General features: G+C 38.0%; 1 protein-coding gene across 1 annotated transcript in view; it reads right to left on the bottom strand.

Moving 5' to 3' along the window:
* SNX3 (sorting nexin 3) overlaps nucleotides 1-21,890 on the bottom strand; it is a 47,218-nt gene that overhangs the window by 8,468 nt on the left and 16,860 nt on the right. The window contains exon 2 of the mRNA XM_019967263.2: nucleotides 2,519-2,614. Within this exon, the coding sequence (XP_019822822.1) occupies nucleotides 2,519-2,614 (96 nt within the window). The remainder of the gene's footprint in view (nucleotides 1-2,518; nucleotides 2,615-21,890) is intronic.

Here is a 21,890-nt window from a genome sequence, read left to right as displayed (position 1 = left end):
GTCTTCTAGAGATCTATTATAGCATTGTAACTACAGTTAACAAGATTGTATTATAGTCTTAAAATCCGCTAACAGAAACAGAGTTTGAATGTTACCACCACCACCAACAAAACAATGACGTGATAGATGTATTAACTAACCTTATTATGGTAATCATTTTATAAGATATACATGTATCAAATCATTGTGTTATACAACTTAAACTTATACAATGTTATCTGTCAATTATATCTCCAATAAAGGTGGGGGGAAAAAAGACACTTCTCCCTATGGTCATAAAACATTTCTTCTTTGTAACTTAAAACTTCCTTGTTTTGTACATTTAGATATTCAAACCATCTGTAATTTATATACAGCAAATTATACAGCTTTATTCCCAAACAGCCACATGTTTCAACCCTATTTGCTGAATATAAATTCCTATTCTATACTAATTGACAAAGTTATCTTTGTTATGAACTAAATTTCCAATAAACACATGGTTAGCTTCTCAATTCTCTGACATTCTGCTAATCTATTTGCTCATCCCTAAAGCAATACTTTGCCAACAAAGGTCCATATAGTCAAAACTATGGTTTTTCCAGTAGTCATGTATGGATGTGAGAGTTGGACCATAAAGAAGGCTGAATGCTGAAGGCTGAGAACTGATGCTTTCAAATTGTGGTGCTGGAAGAAGACTCTTGAGAGTCCCCTGCACAACAAGGAGATCCAACCAGTCAATTCTAAAGGAAATCAACCCTGAATATTCACTGGAAGGACTGATACCAAAACTTAAGCTCCAATACTTTGGCTACCTGATGTGAAGAGCCAACTCACTGGAGAAGAGCCAACTCACTGGAAAAGACCCTGATGCTGGGAAAGACAGGGCAAGAGAAGAAGAAGGTGACAGAGGATGAGATGGCTGGATGGCATCACTGACTCAATGGACAGAAGTCTGAGCAAACTTAGGGAGATAGTGAAGGACAGGGAAGCCTGGCGTGCTGCATTTCGTGGGGCTGCAGAGTCAGACATGACTCGGTGACTGAACAACAACAACAAAGCAATACTATACTGTTTTAATTACTACAGCCTTAACATATGCTGATGTCTGCAGGTGCTAAATCACTGGTAAAAATAATTTTTGGCTATTCTTGCACTTTCTCTGATACTAAAAGTCTTATCTTCAGGCTTATAAAGAACTCCATTAAGATTCCTATTAGAATTTCACAAGTTTATAAATAAGTTAGGAGATACTGCCTTATTTCTGTTGGGTCTACTGCTAAAATGCCAGCTCTAAGTGAGGCCTTCCCTTGACCATCCTATATGAGACTAGCACTCTCTATTTTCCTTAGATTTTTTTTTAGAGCATATTACCACCTGACATATAATCTTTCTATTTTTTTTCTGGTTTCCTTTTCACCACCACCCCGACTTACCCAATAAAGTGCCAAAAAAGTGAGGACCTTCATTTGTTCACAGCTCTGTCTGCAACTCACATAACATATAGAATGAACTCACAAATATTTATGGAGTACATGAATCTTCTGAAGTGAATATTCCAAACCAGGAATGTAGTATTTCTGTTTATAAGGTCTTCTTTTTGCCTTTCAATGAAGTTTTAAGGTTTTCTTTACACGGGCCTTATACTTTCAGTTTTACTTGGAAACATTTTATACTTGGATATTCTTTAGAGTAAAACTATTTTTCCATTTTTGATGGAATGCTATGACTTGTATATGTTGCTCTTGTATCCAGCCACATTTATCTGGTTAGGAAAGATTTCCTTCTTTTTCTATCTTAGTATGCTTCAGAAGGAAGCACAAGCTAGTCTTTTGAGTGTACTTTTCATCATTCTGAGGGTACTTTGCAAGACTCCACGCTATGTATGTCATTCTGACGTAGGGCTGAAGTAAGAGACATTAGAATGAGACTTTGTTTTCTCTATTTTGCAGCCAAAGCCACCAAATTTTCTTCTAAGAGAAGACAGTTCTTACCAGGATATGTAACAGTGTTCTAAAACTGCAGGTAGCAACCTAAAGGTAGATCATGGCCGTCATTTAAAAAGTGAATCTGAGGATTATTAGCACCTATCATACAGATTAAGATAAGTGCTGGTTTATGATATTTCTGTTATATATAAATGTATGATGATAAAAAAAAATGTAGAGTCAGTTAAAAAAAAAACAAAGCTGCAAATACAATGCAATAGCAGATGTACTGAGAAGAGAGACTTACCAAGGGTGGGAAGAGAAAATGAACAGGAAGACGAGAAAAAGGAAGGAAGCAATAGCAAGAAAGTTCTAAGAAGTGTCGTGTAAGTGTGAGTCAGCAAAGGCCTCTGTGGGCCACTGAAGTAGACACGAGAAGGAAGAGTTCTAAGGAAAAACTACACACTTCCCCATCTCCTAGGAAATGAAATTAAACTATTTGGGGGGGAAATTGCTTTTACTCATTTTATTCAAGATTATTTTCCTGAGAGGTCTTAAACATTAAAATTTGGAATGTTTTGCTTTAAGGTAACACTACAAATAATTCTTACCTTGCTCTCTCTTTCTAGTTCACTTCGCAGCCATTCAAAGTCGCTGTATCTTCTTCTAACGGTAGATTCCTTTAGCTTGAAAATAGGCAGATTTGTCTGAAACAAATAAAAAAAAATCACTCCTAAATTGAAGCATGTTACAGGGATTTCAAACAAGCTGGGGGAAGGGGGGAGTCTGTTGTCAAACTGATAAAATGACAAACCCAGTTACCTTAAGAAAATCATAAAAGTTATTAAGATGACATTTTACCTTTAATAAAGCTTAGCTGTTAAAAAGTATGTTACATATACCAGAATACAATTTTTTAAATGCACATTTGTACATATGCTTTTCGATGTCATTCTTCCTGAGGTCAGTTACATAAATACAGGTCATTTTTTCTATTTTCAGTAAGTGGTAAAAATGTCAGGAGTGAGATGAAGCCAGCTCTGATTGCTATACAGTTTAGTATACAATGCTTACAGGGGAAACAGAGCTTTACTAGTTTGAAATGAAATACAAAATATTTTGTTATTATGACTAGAAGTTTCATAATGAAAGAAAAGAATAAAGGACGATTATTTTTAATGGTCTTCTTAAAAAAGCCAAAAAACAGGAGAGAAAGAGTGCAGTGTGCTCTTACTATCAACAGGAAATCAGGAGTCATACACATAAGGTCCAGAGCTTTCAGACTGAGGGCAACTTTAGGAACTGAAAACATAAGGCCCAGTACTTTAAGGTTGCATCGGAATGGAATACTGTTCTTTACAAGAAAGACCACTTCTGTCAAATTCTAAACTTAAAGAATCAAGAACAGATTTTAATTGCACATATCACAAAGTTGGTGCAAATGACCTAACATAATTAATGCCATAATATACTGAAAATGCTATTTAATACTATATACTATCAGATTATATTTTGTTCTTTATCTGGTCTTTGCACTCGTAGAACCGCAAACTGTATTAAAGCTGCAAAGAAAAAGTGCCACTGGAAGGAAAGACTGACTTCTTAGCAGAGACATCATCATCATCACGTAAAATTCCCCTTAAGAAAATTCCAGTCACTTGTTAAACTTAATGCCTTAGTAAGTGTCATTTAGTAAAAGAAAAGCTTTTTATTCAGGACCTTAAACCCGTTTTGTAGTGGTTTCAATTTTTTCCAACATGTATTAACTTCTCTATGTTGTACACCTTATAGCTTGGAATCTTCTACAGATGCTATTGGGCATAACACTGTATAGATTTCAAGCATGAAACCAAATCTCACAAGAGGTTTAAAAGCACTTGAATTTTCTTTCCCAGGTAACCACAACATTTGTTCATTGTATTAATGACTAAGAGCAAAATTGCACCTAACAAGACTCTTATTATACTAAAAGTCAAGCTTATATTTAGAGATGCTGGCTTGCTGTACAAGAAGGGTATTCTCATTACCCACAGGGAATAAAATTAGGTCCCCTGGAGAGCAAGATGGTAATTCCCAGAAAGAAAGCACTGGATTATTTCTCTCTAATTTCACCCACTGGCTTTTTAACCAAGTTCACCCTTCCACACTAAAATATGAAGTCTTTGTAAGTGTCTAAAGATAGAAAGGCCTTTACAGAATAGAGTGTTTTCTGCAGGTGAGATTTTACATTTTGAATTCCCTCCTCTCAAATTACCTTACAAAAGGGATTAGCTGCTCTCTTTATTCAGTATGTTAAGATCAAGCTTGTGAAAAGAGTTCCCTAAGAATTTTCATACTTCTGGGTACGGAAGTCTATAAAGTTAATCTCTGAAACAACATATCAAGCTTACAGGTACAATGTTGAGGGAAGAATGCCAATTCAGCTCATTTTACCTCCATTTTCCCTTTTGAACTTTTGACACAATCATGATTATATCTGATTCACTTTAATAGATGGGTAGTGGGAGGAAGAAAAAGTCCACTCCTTTCTATGACTAGGTAATAGATTAAAGATTATATATTAAAAAAGGATCATGCTTAGTTTAAGAAAATTCTATAGTTTTCTCAGCTGGCTATTTCTCTTTATATGAAGACTGCTTTAGAGTTTTGATAAAGTCATATCAAGTAATTTTATTATTTGTCCATTACATTTAGAGTGGTAAGTGTGCCTGTTAACTTCACCTTGATCATCACAAGGACTTTCAATTCAAATTGATCAGCATACAAATAAAAGATGCTGAGGATTTTTTGTTTAAGCCATTGAACTATCACTTTTAATTACAAACGCTCATTATTGGTAACTTTCAACTTATTTAACCCGTATAAAATATTGTATTTTAGTTTTCTAGAGACTACAGTTTTGGAAGGATTCAACTATTATTAAAGTCTAAGAACACCCACAAAAGGGCATAGTGCTAGATAAGACGGGGAACACAATGATGAGTAAGATGCAGTCTTGGCCCTTATGAAGCTTATAATATATGTGGTTAAAAGCAAATAGTATAAAAATACTATACACCATAAACAAAAACAAAGTTGAAAGACCATAAACTGCAGACAACTATCTGCAATATAAAACAAAGAGATAATTTCATTAAAATGTAAAGAACTTAAAAACTAGTGAAAGATAAAGATGAATAAACTGACAGATTTTAGAAAAACTATGTCAATAACGTTCAACTTCACTCACACAAGAAATGACAGTCAAAACAGTAACATCCCATTTTCATTTATCAGACAGGCAGGTATTCAATTTTAATACCCAATGATGGTGAAGATAGATAAGCATCTAAAAAGCTTACTGCTAATAGAGAAAACAACCTTAAAGAAGGGCGTTTTGGTGACATCTATCACTCTTTTAAAGGCATATTATCTTTTGAGCCAACGATTCCATCAAGAATTATCCTACGAATATTTCCACATATGCAAAAAGGTATCAGTGCATAGAAATTCACTTGAACATCATTTATATAATAGCAAAAAAAAAAAAAGCCCAGAAACTGAAAATCTTATTAAACTGCTACAAATATAAAATGAAATATTATACAGCTTTTACAAAATGTAACTCAGCCAAAGACTGATCAGGAAGCTTCCTTGAGATGTGTTAAGTATAGGAAGTTTCAGAAGAGCACCTATAGTATGATACCATTTGTACAATTTTTTTAAAAAGCATAAAGGAACTGATAATTGATCTGGTCAGTATTCTTTTAACATCTGGAGTCAGGCATACTACAAGAAGACAGTTGAGAGTGATGAAAATACCATGAACTACATGCAGAGAAGAAAACAGCGTATTCAGGAAGTAATTCTTGTACATTCTAAACCATAGGAGATGGTGGGAAATAAAACTGAAAGCCTGAATATCTGGCTAAGGTATCTCCCTGTGAGCACCAGGAGTTAATAAACATCTCTGAACAGGAATATATCTTAAAAAAAAAATTACAGAGAAGTTACTACAAATTCAACAGGTTAGCTACATATACACTAAAGGGCAGCATGAAAAGTTGGCTCATTCTTATTACACACAAAAGCATTATTTATTTTTTTTAGTAACTATGTATAATGCTAGATATTAACTTGACTTATTTTTACAATGTATACAAATATCAAATCATTATGGTGTACACCTGAAACTAATATGTCAATTATTCCTTAGAAAGAAAAAGGGCTCGTTCTAGCTAGTTTTAAGTTTTATCTGCTTGAAGAGTATGGGAAAGAGACAGACTGAGGCAAATTATAGCAAAAATTCTTTAAAGTTTTTCTTTTGGATATCATTCAAAATGCTTCTGGTTTATCCAGAGAGAAATAAGTGCTGAATTCTGAAATTAGACGTAAATCAGACTTAAAGATGTTAAGATGACTAAAACTTTTGAAACTTAAAAGGCAAGATTTAGTATTTTCTCATCCTTACATTTGAATTTTAAGAAAAGTTGCTCTAGTTTCTCAAGCTGAGCATAAACTAGAAACTACTATGTTCCTCCATCTATAGGTCATTTTAACTAAGAGGTAAAAGTGTCGAACTCAGCCATTTGTATGAAATAACAGCATATGAGGAACAGGACCCTAAGACAGGCAAAACTAAAGCCAATCATTAGGCAAAAACCAAAACCACCTGGCAGCTATTTGTGTAGGTATGTGATATTAGTGAATGCTGAAAGTGAGTTTGAGTAACCTTGGTCCATTTTAGACTTCTCAATTCCATTCATGGAGTTATGACTGTCTGGCAAAGCAAAGACAGAGGTACCTATAAATATTTACATTAACCATTGTCATATATATAAGAAACTGCAAATTAACAATAATTTAAAGTTATGTCAGGGCTGTGGCCCAAACTAACATTTAAAAAGCAGAGAATTATAATCATTTGCCCCCCAAAAAGTTAAATTCGCTGCTTGGAATCCATAAAGTCTATAAAAACTATTTTATTCTACATTAAAAATATTCTTCTGTTAATCATTATAAGCCAAATTCTAGTTAAATGTCACCACCATTTAATAACATTATTGGGGAAAACTGTAACACAGTCTTAACTAGGTTTTAACTAGGTATGTGTGCTCAATCACTAAGTCGTGTCCAACTCATTTGAGACCCCAGGAAACATAGCCCACCAGGCTGCTCTGTCCATGGGATTCCCCAGGCAAGAATACTAAACAGGGTTGCCATTTCCTTCTCCAAGCGATCTTCCCAACCCAGGGATCCAACCTACATCTCCTATGTCTCCTGCACTGCAGGTGGATTCTTTACCACTGAGCCACCTGGAAAGCCCTAACTATAACACAGTTTTAATTATAACTATGTACAACATAGTGATGCAAGATTTTTTAGGTATTATACCCCCTTTAAAGTCATTATAAAATACTGGCTATATTCCTTGTGCTATACAATATATCCCTGTAGCTTACGTATATTATATATGCCTTGTTATCTCTTTAAGTCTTCTTCAATCTAGAGCAATCCTCCTGCCCTTTCGCCATTTAAGACAGTGACAATTTTAAAGAGTGCAGGCCAGATATTTGAGAGATATTATACCCCTGAGTTTGTCCTTTTCCTCATGATGAGTTCCATGTCGTTCATCTTTGTCAGCAATGTTCCTATTGGCAGGAATTTGAAGCCTCCTCAGTACCCCACATCAGAAAGAACACAGTGTCAGCTTGTCCTGCTGTTTGATCACTTGGTGAAGGTGAGGTCAGTTAGATTTCTCCCATGTAAAGTTACTTTTTTTCCTCTTACATTGAGGTTTTTTCCCTCTTATGCTGAGGTTTTTTTCCCCTTGCACTTACTTTTCATAAAATAATTTAGTGCCATTTGGAATTTACCCAGTTAAATTTAAAACCTATGGAATGGGCAAAGCACAGAATGAATTCTTAGAGATTCACTTTTAGGGGAAGTTATCTGCTTGACTTTAACCATCAGGACAGAGACTGGCTTACTGCAGGAAAACCTCATTCTGCCAGATACAGTGTGAACACACAGATGTGTAAGTACATTATGTTTGCAATTTGTTGACTCAGAAAAATTAAGACTTATAGTCTACTTGGCTAGAATGAAGCCATAGATATTTGTTACTTATCCTATGCAAAATTCAGGGCAATTCTCAAGCTTCTGTGTAGCTTATGAAAAGGTGATGGACTAATCATTATATAAGAAATCTGGGATATTCAGAAAACTAGGAAAGAACAAGAGTAATCCTATTCAGGGCTTCCCTGGTGGCTCAGAAGGTAAAGAATCCACCTGCCATGCAGGAGACCTGGGTTCGATCCCTCAGTCAGGAAGACCCCCTGGAGAAGGGAATGATTACCCACTCCGGTATTCTTTCTGGAGAACTCCACAGACAGAGGAGCCTGGCGGGCTATAGTCCATGCAGTCACAGAGTCAGCCCCACTGAGTGACTAACACATACTAACGCACATAACGCTGTTCAAAATTATTCTGTTGCTCTTTACTTTTCCTGATAACATACCAAAAACAAAACTCCAAAGGGATAAAATGTTATGAGAGATGCCTCTATGCCTGATACTCTTAAACTGCTATTTACATAAAAGAGAAACTACTAGTCATTTCCCACAAGGTGTTACTAACCACATAGGGTAAAACCATCAGGAATTCAAATGGACATTATACACTACAGAACAGATTTCGAAACCATGGTACAGAGCTCTAAAACAAGTGCTCCCTTCACGTTCAAACACAGGAAATGGCCACATTACTGGTCTCCAAAAAGCTAGCTCTTACACACTTACAGAGGCTGACCTATCAAAGTCAGCAGCTCACAGATACCCGATATGTAACCTGATTATCACTGATAGCCAAGCAGAAAACCAAGCCTCAAAATGTGGTCACCTGAATATAGCTTAACAATAGATATTCGAAAAATGTTTACGAGGTGTTTCTAGCATTTCTTCAGATAGTGTCATGTGTACATTTGAAAAAAGAGACTGGCAACGACATCAAAAGTATACTCAATAGGCCATACTCTATTCAACCAATCCTAAGAGATGTAAATGGATGCCTCACTTCAGTTCTCATTAAAAGGCTGTATTTCTTCAAATATCTACATCTAGAGATAAAGGATAAGCTGAGAAGTGCTTAAGCTATTACCTCGCCCTTCAGTACTTTTGATACTTGTTTTACCCAATCTGGAACAGCATGAATAACTGGAGATATGGTTTATAACCTAGATGAACTCTAAATATGGCTTGGGAGAAGTCATTTAAGCAAAGAATAAGCTTTTAGTCTGGAGAACCTTTGAAATGTAGATTGTCATTAAGCCAAGGTATTGTGTTTAGTTTCTTTTTTTCAAATAAGGACGTGGCCTTCCAGTGATACAATTTCCTGTTATTTCAAAAGAAGTATCCTTTATGGTGTAATTTCTGAAACAGTAGAGAAGACATTACTGAGACTAGTTTAATGTATAAACCAAGTAATTTCATATATGTTTTCTACTTTGTCCATATTCATTTGTGAATGACAAGATTTATTTGTGAGCTCAAGCAAGATCTTCAATGAGCAACCTTTAATGAAATTGTGCAGTAATAATTCTACTGTAAAGGAAAATTTGTTCTTGAACACTTACATAATCCTACAAGCTTCTGCTGAAAGAAAACTGCCTATTAATAGCATAAGACCTATTCTGAACAATTTTTAAAGTGCAAAATTATTTTGTATCTCTTTCCGACTTGCCTAATTGTAAGAATCACTTCAAGAGGTTTTAAACACACTCCCAACCCCACACTCTTAAATGCCCTCATCTAGAAACTCTCATTCAAATTAGTATAGGTTGGACTCCAAACATCAGTATTTTTAGGTGATTCTAAGACACAACCATGGTCAAGAACCACTGCCCTAGACTTATTAAAAGTGAAACCGAATACTGAGTGCTTAGGAAATCTGTATGATTCCCAGAGATTCTAGTTCAGCCAGGACAGATACGGGCAATACTTTACATCCTCAAGGATTTGGAACTGACACTATGAGAACAATGGAAATGGGATGCAAAGTCACCAAAAATAAAACTATAATGGAGAAATCAGTGAAAGAATACTAGTTAAGAAGCTCTGGACTTCCCTGGTGGTCTGGTGGTCGAGAATCCACCTGGCAATGCAAGGGACAGGGTTTGATCCAGGAAGATTCCACATGCCACAAGGCAAGTAAGCCCTTGCACCACAACTACTGAAGCCTGGGTACCCTGGAGCCCGTGCTCCACAGTGAGAAGCCACAGCAATGAGAAGCCCACACACCAAAACAAAGCCCCTGCTCACCACACCTACAGAAGCCTGCACAACTATGAAGACCTAGCATAGCCAAAAGTAAATATAATAAATAAAAACAAAATAAGTCCTTTTCAGTAAGTGTATTCTAAACTTCTATGTATGCATTACCAGGCACATATGGATTACAAAGATCTAAAAAAATCCTCCTGAAGAGATATTTACAGCATAAAACTGGGGGGTTGGATAGAGGAGAGCAAAGTAATCTTCCAAGACTTAAAACCTTTATCAGTTATAATTCATTGTAGACTTATTACTGTTTAGATGAAAGGGTGGAAACCCACACTAAAGTAATCAGGGTAGAAATGAAACAGACATAAAGCATATACAGATGAATGTATTAGGTTAAGTTTGCATGGCAGGCTCATAGGAAGTATCCATACCAATAAAAGAAGAAGAACAGTGGTACATGCTCATTTGCAGATATGTCATTCTGATACATGATTGACCCTTGAACAATGCTGGAGGTTAGGGACACCGACCCTTCTGAGAGTTGAAAATCCAAGTATAATTTATAGCTGGTCCTCTGTATACATGGTTCCTCCATATTTGCAGTTCTGCATCCACAGATTCAACTGACCATGGATTGTGTAGTCCTGTAGTATTTATTATTGAAAAAAATCCATAAATAAGAGGACCCATGCAGTTCAAACCCATGTTGTTTAAGGGACAACTGAATATCCTTTCAGATTTTATATATACAGATTTTATTCTTATTAAAATACTAGCTTCTCATTTGATATTATTAACATGATTGTATACAGATATCATCTACCTGAGAGATATAGGACATGGTTAAAGCACACAGCTCTGGAACCAGACAACCTGGTTTTAAATCCCAACTCTGGCATCAACCAGTTATCTGACCTGGGGTAAAATGTACTGGGTGAAAGCTAGATGAAGCTTTAGTATAGATCGATAGAACTGACACTTTCCTTAGAACAAACCCCTAACGGTAAAATTACTGGGTCAAAAGCTATGAATGTTAAGGTTTCCAAATGTCCTTCAGAGAGGCTACTTTGCTATAGACAAAGAAGGTATACAACAGGAGTAAGCTATTACTTTGGTGGCTTACAATAAACAATGCCTCTCGGTATCTTTCTTTCTGTATCCTCCATATCTTCCTATGGTGGTGGTGAAGTAGCTAAGTCATGTCTGACTCTTGTGAACCCATGGATGGTAGCCCGCCAGGCCCCTCTGCCCATGGGGTTTTCCAGGCAAGAATACTGGAGTGAATTGCCATTTCCTTCCCATATCACCTTGGCCATGTGACTGCCTCCGGTCAATGGTATATTAGCAAATATTTATTAATTACAGTAAGACTCATCCTCTTGGAATACTTCTTCATAAAGATACTATCTCTTGGAACCCAGCCACCATTTTTCTATTAGAAATCTATCCACATGGAAGAAAACTCAGGACTTGATCAATAGCCTCAGCTTATCTCCCAAATGGTAGCCAGCAACAATGTGCCGGCTAGTCAAATGACTTGAGTCATCTTAGAAATAAATCCTCCAGCCCCAATCAAGCTGTTCCAGCAGATATCAAGAACAGAGAGGAGCTATTCCTTCTAAGGTCTGACAAAATTGTAGAACTGTGATAAAATGAATGTTGTTTTAAGACATCAACTGTTCACAGTTTTTATTACAAAGCAACAGATAACTGATTCAGTAACCTGACTTTGGCAGAATCATGCTAAACATGAAGAGATCGAGAGCATAGTATTTCACATACAAAAACATGTGATACCTAAAAAGTGAATAACTTTAATTTTTAAAAAACTCTTTGCTGTTTATACTTTTTTACTTCCTTATCAGTTCTTGACTATTTTCTGAGTAGCTGAAGTTTCCAGAAAATCCACTGATTGTGGATTATTCAACAAAGGAAGTGTTCCTCCATAACTTAAGCTGATCCAATGAGCTGAACCTAAAGATTTCCCAAGGCAACATTCTAAAATAACAGTTGTAATTTAAGATTGAGTTGCTTTCTCTACAGTAATTTGATAAACTTCTAGGAACAGATAGTACAAAAGAGTCTGCCACTTATAAAAAATGAAGCTGAGGTGTTTCTTCAAAAAATTACCTGGAAAACTATTTAAAAAAATGTAAAAGGGTGTTTAATGAGTCCTAATTCTCTATGACATGACTGATCCCCATAGTAATAGACTCCTTTCTCCTCTATTCAGAGGAGAGTAATTAGTTGTAATAAGAGCAGCTAGACAATGATACTAAACACTATACACACGTGTTTTACATTTACAAACTGACAGCAGTGCCGTTACAATATTTTATTCCTTTCATAAGGCCCCAAAGAATGATTATTGTTCTAATAACCTGAAAGTACTCAAATCATCAATGCAAGATCTTTTTATTAGAAATAGTAAATAACTAAGAATAATCACTGCAGATGGTGACTGTAGCCATGAAATTAAAAGACGCTTACTCCTTGGAAGGAAAGTTATGACCAACCTAGATAGCATATTCAAAAGCAGAGACATGACTTTGCCAACAAAGGTTCGTCTAGTCAAGGCTATGGTTTTTCCAGTGGTCATGTATGGATGGGAGAGTTGGACTGTGAAGAAAGCTGAGCACCAAAGAATTGATGCTTTTGAACTGTGGTGTTGGAGAAGACTCTTGAGAGTCCCAGTCTATCCTAAAGGAGATCAGTCCTGGGTGTTCTTTGGAAGGACTGATGCTAAAGCTGAAACTCCAATACTTTGGCCACCTCATGCGAAGAGCTGACTCACTGGAAAAGACCCTGATGCTGGGAGGGATTGGGGGCAGGAGGAGAAGGGAACAACAGAGGATGAGATGGCTGGATGGTATCATGGACTCGATGGACATGAGTTGGAGTGAACTCCGGGAGTTGGTGATGGACAGGGAGGCCTGGCGTGCTGAGATTCATGGGGTCGCAGAAGAGTCGGACACGACTGAGCAACTGAACTGAACTGAAGAATCCTCATAATAAACCACAGCTAAGAGCACAGTCACAAAAGAATTTGTAACCTGTTATCAAAAGTTTCAATACATTAATAATTACACTGGTATAATTTAAAAAAATTTCTGGCCAACAGATCCTCGTTAACTGTTAGGTGTAATCAGTGTTTCTCAGGTAGCACTGGAGAGCAGGGCATTCTGGTTCTTTTCCTTATAATTAGGTTCATTTCAGAGTACCCTTTTTTTCATACAGTTTCCATTCCTTGACCTCTCCTCCAAGCTGTGTTGTAAAGTTTCCAAAAAAAGGAAATTATTCCAGATCTTTCATCTTTAACCTCCAAACCCTACTTGAAAGTATGGCAAATATATTTTAAGTCATGACATTTATAAATATTAATTATGACTATGAAGTCTCATAAGTCATTAAACTGATGTTACCTTGAATGCTAATAAGTACAAAGAATACAAAGCATTTACTGAGAATTATGAATGTTGACTACATATATGGACATGGTCCCTGACTTAGCAGATTTTATACAGAGAAAGATAAGTCAGGGTTAAGAGGTAGACATTAAGAAGAGTAACAATTATGTAAAGTTTAAAAATAAAAAAAAAAAAAAAAAAAAGAAGAGTAGATACCATGGGGGAGTTTCTATAAAACAGTATTCAATCTGGGGAGTACACTATTATGCTAAAGACATGTATGTACACCCTGTTAGGCTTAAAGGCCTTAAAGCTAATAGAAACTTTTTCTATTTATACTTTCATGACTGCTTATATTATTACGTAACAGAAGTTTTCAAGTTTAGATGTGGATGAAAAGTGTAAGGTCCCCGGTTTTTCCCATTCACTTAAGGTATTCAAGGCTAGAGTCATTAAGGTTGTTATCTCAAAGACTTAAAGTCTAAATAATTGTTGTGATACTTTTTGCTGTGGAAGTTCCTGACATGATACATGCTGGGGGAACCAAATGGAAGCACATATATATGAATATACATGCAATCGTTATTTCCTTTGTATGACTGTAGACTTAATAGAAGCTAATCACAAATTTGTAACACAATTTCTGATTCTCGGAAGCAGCCAAAAAAACAAAACACCACACCCAAAACCAGATAAACTAATCAAGCAGACCAGGGCTCAAGCCCGCCTCTGAAACTCAACAGTATGACCATGTGACCATGTTAAGTTACTTTCCTCCTATAAATCTGAGGTGCAGCAGACGTGCCTTCAGAGAAGGCAATGGCAACCCACTCCAGTACTCTTGCCTGGAAAATCCTATGGATGGAGGAGCCTGGTAGGCTGCAGTCCATGGGGTCACACAGAGTCAGACACGACTGAAGTTGACTTAGCAGCAGCAGCAGCAGCAGCATCTTTAAAAAAAAGATACTGCCACTTAGCTCAGTTAAACAGGAACTATTACTACTTCACACATATCATCACTACTTAGTGTAGTGCAAATACTATTTCACATGTCACATTTAATCCTTTGGTGTTTCACTTCACGGCTGAATAAACTTAAAAAGAGGAGTTATGAAACTTGTTCGGGGTCACACGTCTATTAGTAGGCAAAGAGATAAATATTTCAACAAGTACTGTGCAAGGAGCTAAGTAATACCTGGTTAAGAGGCTTTTAAAAATATTTAAGCATTGCATAAAAAGTGCTTCATTTCACATGCTAGCAAAGTAATGCTCAAAATTCTCCAAGCTAGGCTTCAACAGTATGTGAACTGAGAACTTCCAGATGTTCAGGCTGGATTTAGAAAAGGCAAAGGAACCAGAGATCAAATTGCCAACATCTGCTAGATCACAGAAAAAACAAGAGAACTCCAGAAAAACATCTACTTCTGCTTCATTGACTGTGCTAAAGCCTATGATTGTGTGGATGACAACAAACTGTGGAAAGTTCTTCAAGAGATGGGAATGCCAGACCACCTTACCTGCCTCCTGTGAAACCTGTATGCAGGTCAAGAAGCAACAGTTAGAACTGGACACGGAACAACGGACTGCTATATTGTCACCCTGCTTATTTAACTTCTATGCAGAGTACATCACGTGAAATGCTGGGCTGAAAGAAGCACAAGCTGGAATCAAGATTGCTGGGAGAAATACCAATAACCTCAGATATGCAGATAACATGACCCTTATGCCAGAAAGCGAAGAGGAACTAAAGAGCCTCCTGATGAAGGTGAAAGAGGAGAGTGAAAGCTGGCTTAAAATTCAACATTCAAAAAACAAAGATCACAGCATCTGAACCCATCACTTCGTGGAAAATAGTGACAGACTTTATTTCCTTGGGCTCCAAAATCACTGTAGATGGTGACTGCAGCCATGAAATTAAAAGATGCTTGGTCCTTGGAAGAAAAGCTATGACCAACCTAGACAGCATATTAAAAAGCAGAAACATTACTTTGCTGACAAAGGTCTGTCTAGTCAAAGCTATGATGCTTCGCAGTCATGTATGGATGGGAGAACTGGACTATAAAGAAGGCTGAGCATTGAATTGATGCTTTTGAACTGTGGTGTTAGAAGACTCTTGAGAGTGCCTTGGACTATAATGGGATCAAACCAGTCAACCCAAAGGGAAATCAATCCTGAATATTCACTAGAAGGACTGACACTGAGGCTGAAGCTCCAATACTTAGGCTACCTGATGTGAAGAACTGACTCATTAGAAAAGACCCTAATGCTGAACTATTTACAATGGTTCATAGTTCAACAGATGAAAGGATAAAGAAATTGTGGTACATATACACAATGGACTATTACTCAGCCATAAAAAGGAACACATTTGAGTCAGTTCTAATGAGGTAGATGAACCTAGAGCCTATTATATAGAGTGAAGTAACTCAGAGAAAGATAAATTTATATCGTATACTAACGCATACATATGGCACCTAGAAAGATGGTACCAAAGAATTTGCAGGGCAGCAGTGGACAAACAGACATAGAGAACAGACTTATGGACATGGGGAGAGGGGAGGAGAGGGTGAGATGTATGGAGAGAGTAACATCGAAACTTACATTACCCTATGTAAAACAGATAGACAATGGGAACTTGCTGAATGCCTCAGGAAACTCAAACAGGGACTCTGTATCATCCTAGAGGGGTGGGATGGGGAGGGAGATGGGAGGGAGGTTCAAGAGGGAGGGGATATATGTATACCTATGGCGGATTCATGCTGAGGTTTGACAGAAAACAACAAAATTCTGTAAAGTAAGTATCCTTCAATTAAAAAATAAATTTAGAAAAGAAAAGACAAGACCCTGGTACTGGGAAAGATTGACAGCAGGACGATAAGGGGACAACAGAGGATGAGATGGTTGGATGGCATCACCAACTCACTGGACATGAGTTGAACAAGCTCCAGAAGATGCTGAAGGACAGGGAAGCTTGTTGTGCTACAGTCCATGGGGTTGCAAAGAGTTGGACATGACTGACTGAACAGCAACAAAAAGTGCTTCTGAGCACCCATAAATTAAAATTAAAACATAATATGAACTAATACAATATTGTAAATCAACTATGCTGCCAGACTTGCCAGAAATTTAGGAGGGATATCCTGAGAATGGCACAGTAACGACAGGCCTTAATAGTTCTCTTATCCCTGGAGGTCTGAAAGGCTGTGTGCTTGCACAAAGCTGTATGCAGGCTCAGAAAAAACTGGTGAGGATCCATAGTTATCTATGTACCTGTGACCCAATATGAGATCTTTCAGAGATATAGGAGCGATATGGACATGAGAAGACTTGGTACAAAGTAAAAGCTGAAACAAACCTGTTACTTGCCTAAACATTCAATTCATTCCCCAACCTACATACAAATCCAATATCAAAGGGCAGAAGCCTTACTAGCTCTAAGTGTTTATGCAGAACCTCTGACCAGTCACTGGCTGACCACTAAAGCTGTCCTGATCCAAGGGTGACCCCCTAGGAAACCAGGCTTAAAAAAAAAAAAGCACATACAAGAAAATATCAGCAACAGCAAAGACTACAGACTTAGTGCATGCGAGTCCTTTAAAAAAAAAAAAAGATACTGCAACAAAGCTCCCCTGGGAAGAAAGACAAGAGGTGATCTAACTCGACAGTCTTAAAAATACATTATCTAAAATGCTTGGTTTAACAAAAAATGATAAAACATGCAAAGAAATAAGAAAGTATAACTCACATGGGGTTAAAAACAGTCAACAGAAACTGTTTCTGAGGGAATTCAGTTCTTGGACTAGGCTGACAAGGATTTCAAAGCAGCTTTCACAAACACGTTTAAAGAACCAAAGGAAATCATACTTACAGAATTCGAAGTATGATGACAATGACTCAATGAAAGAGAGAATCTCAACAAAAAGAGATTATAAAGAAAAATCAAATTGGAATTCTGGGACTGAAAAGTACAATAACTGAAATGAAAATTTCACTGACGGGGCTCAACAGCAGATCTGAGCCGGCAGACAAAAGAATAACAAATGTGAAGACAGATCAACCAGATTTTCTATTGTGAGACTCCATAAAGCATACCAACACAGGTAAAATAGGAATCTCACAAAAAAAAAAAAGAAAGAAAGAATAAATAATGACTGCTGCTGCTAAGTCGCTTCAGTCGTGTCCGACTCTATGCGACCCCATAGATGGCAGCCCACCAGGTTCTGCCGTCCCTGGGATTCTCCAGGCAAGAACACTGGAGTGGGTTGCCATTTCCTTCTCCAATGCAGGAAAGTGAAAAGTGAAAGTGATGTCGCTCAGTTGTGTCCGACTCTTCGAGACCCCATGGACTGCAGCCTACCAGGCTTCTCTGTCCATGGGATTCTCCAGGCAAGAGTACTGGAGTGGGGTGCCATTGCCTTCTCCAAAATAATGGCTGACGACTCCCCAAACTGGACTAAAATCTTTAATCTGACATTCAAGAAGCTCAATGAATTCCAAGTAGCAGAAACATAAAGAGACCTTACAGACATACTGGCAAAAATGTTGAAAGACAAGACTGCCTAGTAGTCTAGTGGTTAAGAATCCACCTGCCAATGCAGGGGCCATGGGTTCGAACCCTGGTTCAGGAAGATCCCACAAACCTCGGAGGAGCAACTAAGCCTTTGTGCCACAACTACTGAGCCCATGTGCAACAATTACTGAAGCCCACAAGGCTAGAGCCCATGCACTACAACAAGAAAAGCCACTGCAATGAGAAGCCTGAAAACCACAACCAGAGAGTAGCCCCCACTCTCTGCAACTAGAAAAAGCCTGAGTGCAGCAAAGACCCAGCACAATTCTAAATAAATAAATAACATATTGAAAGACAAAAATGAGCAGAAAATTTGGAAAGTAACGAAAGAAAAATGACTCATCATATCCCTCCAACCTCCCCTAATAAAGATTAACAGCTGACTTTCCCCTGAAACAATGAGGACCAGGAAGCAGTGGAATATTCAGAATGCTAAAAGCAAACACAAGAACAAATAATTCTGTACTTAGTGTGGTGGCAAGAATTAAAGCGCTGTACTGAATATGTCAGCCAATTTGGAAAATTCAGCAGTGGCCACAGGACTGGAAAAGATCAGTTTTCATTTTAATACCAAAGAAGGGCAATGCCAAAGAATGTTCAAACTACAGTATGGTCACGCTCATTTAGCATGCAAGTAGCAAGGAGAGATAAGAAAGCCTTCTTCAGCGATCAATGCAAAGAAATAGAGGAAAACAACAGAATGGGAAAGACTAGAGACCTCTTCAAGAAAATCAGAGATACCAAAGGAACATTTCATGCAAAGATGGACTAGATAAAGGACTGAAATGGTATGGACCTAACATAAGCAGAAGATATTAAGAAGAGATGGCAAGAATACACAGAAGAACTGTACAAAATGACCCAGATAATCACGATGGTGTGGTCACTTATCTAGAGCCAGACATCCTGGAATGTGAAGTCAAGTGGGCCTTAGAAAGCATCACTATGAACAAAGCTAGTGGAGGTGATGGAATTCCAGTGGAGCTATTCCAAATCCTGAAAGATGATGCTGTGAAAGTGCTGCACTCAATATGCCAGCAAATTTGGAAAACTCAGCAGTGGCCACAGGACTGGAAAAGGTCAGTTTTCATTCCAATCCCAAAGAAAGGCAATGCCAAAGAATGCTCAAACTACCGCACAATTGCACTCATCTCACACACTAGTAAAGTAATGCTCAAAATTCTCCAAGCCAGGCTTCAGCAGTATGTAAACTGTGAACTTCCTGATGTTCAAGCCGGTTTTAGAAAAGGAAGAGGAACCAGAGATCAAATTGCCAACATCCGCTGGATCATGGAAAAAGCAAGAGAGTTCCAGAAAAACATCTATTTCTGCTTTATTGACTATGCCAAAGCCTTTGACTGGGTGGATCACAATAAACTGTGGAAAATTCTTCAAGAGATGGGAATACCAGACCACCTGACCTGCCTCTTGAGAAACCTGTATGCAGGTCAGGAAGCAACAGTTAGAACTGGATATGGAACAACAGACTGGTTCCAAATAGGAAAAGGAGTCCGTCAAGGCTGTATATTGTCACCCTGCTTATTTAACTTACATGCAGAGTACATCATGAGAAACGCTGGACTGGAAGAAGCACAAGCTGGAATCAAGATTGCCGGGAGAAATATCAATAACCTCAGATATGCAGATGACACCACCCTTATGGCAGAAAGTGAAGAGGAACTCAAAAGCCTCTTGATGAAAGTGAAAGTGGAGAGTGAAAAAGTTGGCTTAAAGCTCAACATTCAGAAAACGAAGATCATGGCATCCGATCCCATCACTTCATGGGAAATAGATGGGGAAACAGTGGAAACAGCGTCAGACTTTATTTTTCTGGGCTCCAAAATCACTGCAGGTGGTGACTGTAGCCATGAAATTAAAAGACGCTTACTCCTTGGAAGGAAAGTTATGACCAACCTAGATAGCATATTCAAAAGCAGAGACATTACTTTGCCAACAAAGGTTTGTCTAGTCAAGGCTATTTCCTGTGGTCATGTATGGATGTGAGAGTTGGACTGTGAAGAAGGCTGAGCGCCGAAGAATTGATGCTTCTGACTGTGTGGTGTTGGAGAAGACTGTTGAGAGTTCCTTGGACTGCAAGGAGATCCAACCAGTCCATTCTGAAGGAGATCAGCCCTGGGATGTCTTTGGAAGGAATGATGCTGAAGCTGAAACTCCAGTACTTTGGCCACCTCATGTGAAGAGTTGCCTCATTGGAAAAGACTCTGATGCTGGGAGGGATTGGGGGCAGGAGGAGAAGGGGATGACAGAGGATGAGATGGCTGGATGGCATCACTGACTCTATGGACGTGAGTCTCAGTGAACTCCGGGAGTTGGTGATGGACAGGGAGGCCTGGCGTGCTGCGATTCATGGGGTCGCAAAGAGTCGGATACAGCTGAGCGACTGATCTGAACTGAAGGTTATGCTCAAAATCTTTAAAGCTAGGCTTCACCAATACATGAACTGAGAACTTCCAGATGTACAAGATGTATTTAGAAAAGGCAGAGGAACCAGAGATCAAACCACCAACATTTGTTGGACCACAGAGCAAACAAGGGAATTTCAGAAAAACATTTACTTCACTGAAAATGCTAAAGTCATCACAACAAACTGTGGAAAATTCTTAAAGAGATGGGAATAACAGACCACTTGTCTCCTGAGAAATCTGTATGCAGGATAAGAAGCAACAGGTAGAACCTTACATGGAACAACAGACTGGTTCAAAATTGGGAAAGGAGTACATCAAGGCTATGTATTGTCATCTTGTTAACTTACATGCAGAGTACATCATGCAAAATGCCAGGCTGGATGAATCACAAGTTGGAATCAAGATTGCCAGAAGTACCAATAACCTCATATATGCAGATGACACCACCCTGATGGCACAAAGTGAAGGGGAACTAAAGATCCTCTTGATCAAGATGAAACAGGAGAGTGAAAAACCTGGGTTAAAACCCAACATTCAAAAAACGAGATCATGGCATCGGTCCTATCACTTAATGGCAATTAGAAGAAGAAAAAGTGGAAGCAGTAACAGACTTTATTTTCTTGGGCTCCAAAATCACTGTGGATGGTAACTGCAGCCATGAAATTAAAGGACACTTGCTCCTTGGAAGGAAACCTATGACAAACCTAGAAAGCATATTAAAAAGCAGAGACATCACTTTGCCAACAAAGGTCCATATAGTCAAAGCTATGGTTTTTCCAGTAGTCATGTACGGATGTAAGAGTTGGACCATAAAGAAAGCAGAGCACCGAAGAATTGATGATTTTGAACTGTGGTGTTGGAGAAGACTCTTGAGAGTCCCCTGGACAGCAAGATCAAACCAGTCAATCCTAAAGAAAATCAATCCTGAATCTTCATTGGAAGGACTGATGCTCAAGCTAAAGCTCTAATACTTTGGCTACCTCAGGCAAAGAGCCAACTCAGTGGAAAAGACCCTGATGCTGGGAAAGATTGAAGGCAAAAGGAGAGGGCGGCAGAGGATGAGATGGTTATTAGATAGTATCACTGACTCAATGGACGTGAATTTGAGCAAACTCCAGGAGATGGTGAAGGACAGGGAAGCCTGTTGTGCTGCAGTCCATGGGGTCACAAAGAGTTGGACATGACTTAGCGACGAAACAACAACAAATAAAGGCAACTACATATGTAAACATGTAAGACAATAAAAAATAAAATTTTCTCTTAGCTGATTAAAAAAACTGCCTAAAACAATTATAAAACTGTACTATTCTAACATATACAAA

This window comes from Bos indicus, chromosome 9 (assembly GCF_029378745.1).
Source record: "Bos indicus isolate NIAB-ARS_2022 breed Sahiwal x Tharparkar chromosome 9, NIAB-ARS_B.indTharparkar_mat_pri_1.0, whole genome shotgun sequence".
Taxonomy (NCBI): Eukaryota; Metazoa; Chordata; class Mammalia; order Artiodactyla; family Bovidae; genus Bos; species Bos indicus.
This window is presented reverse-complemented; position numbering and strand designations above follow the sequence as displayed.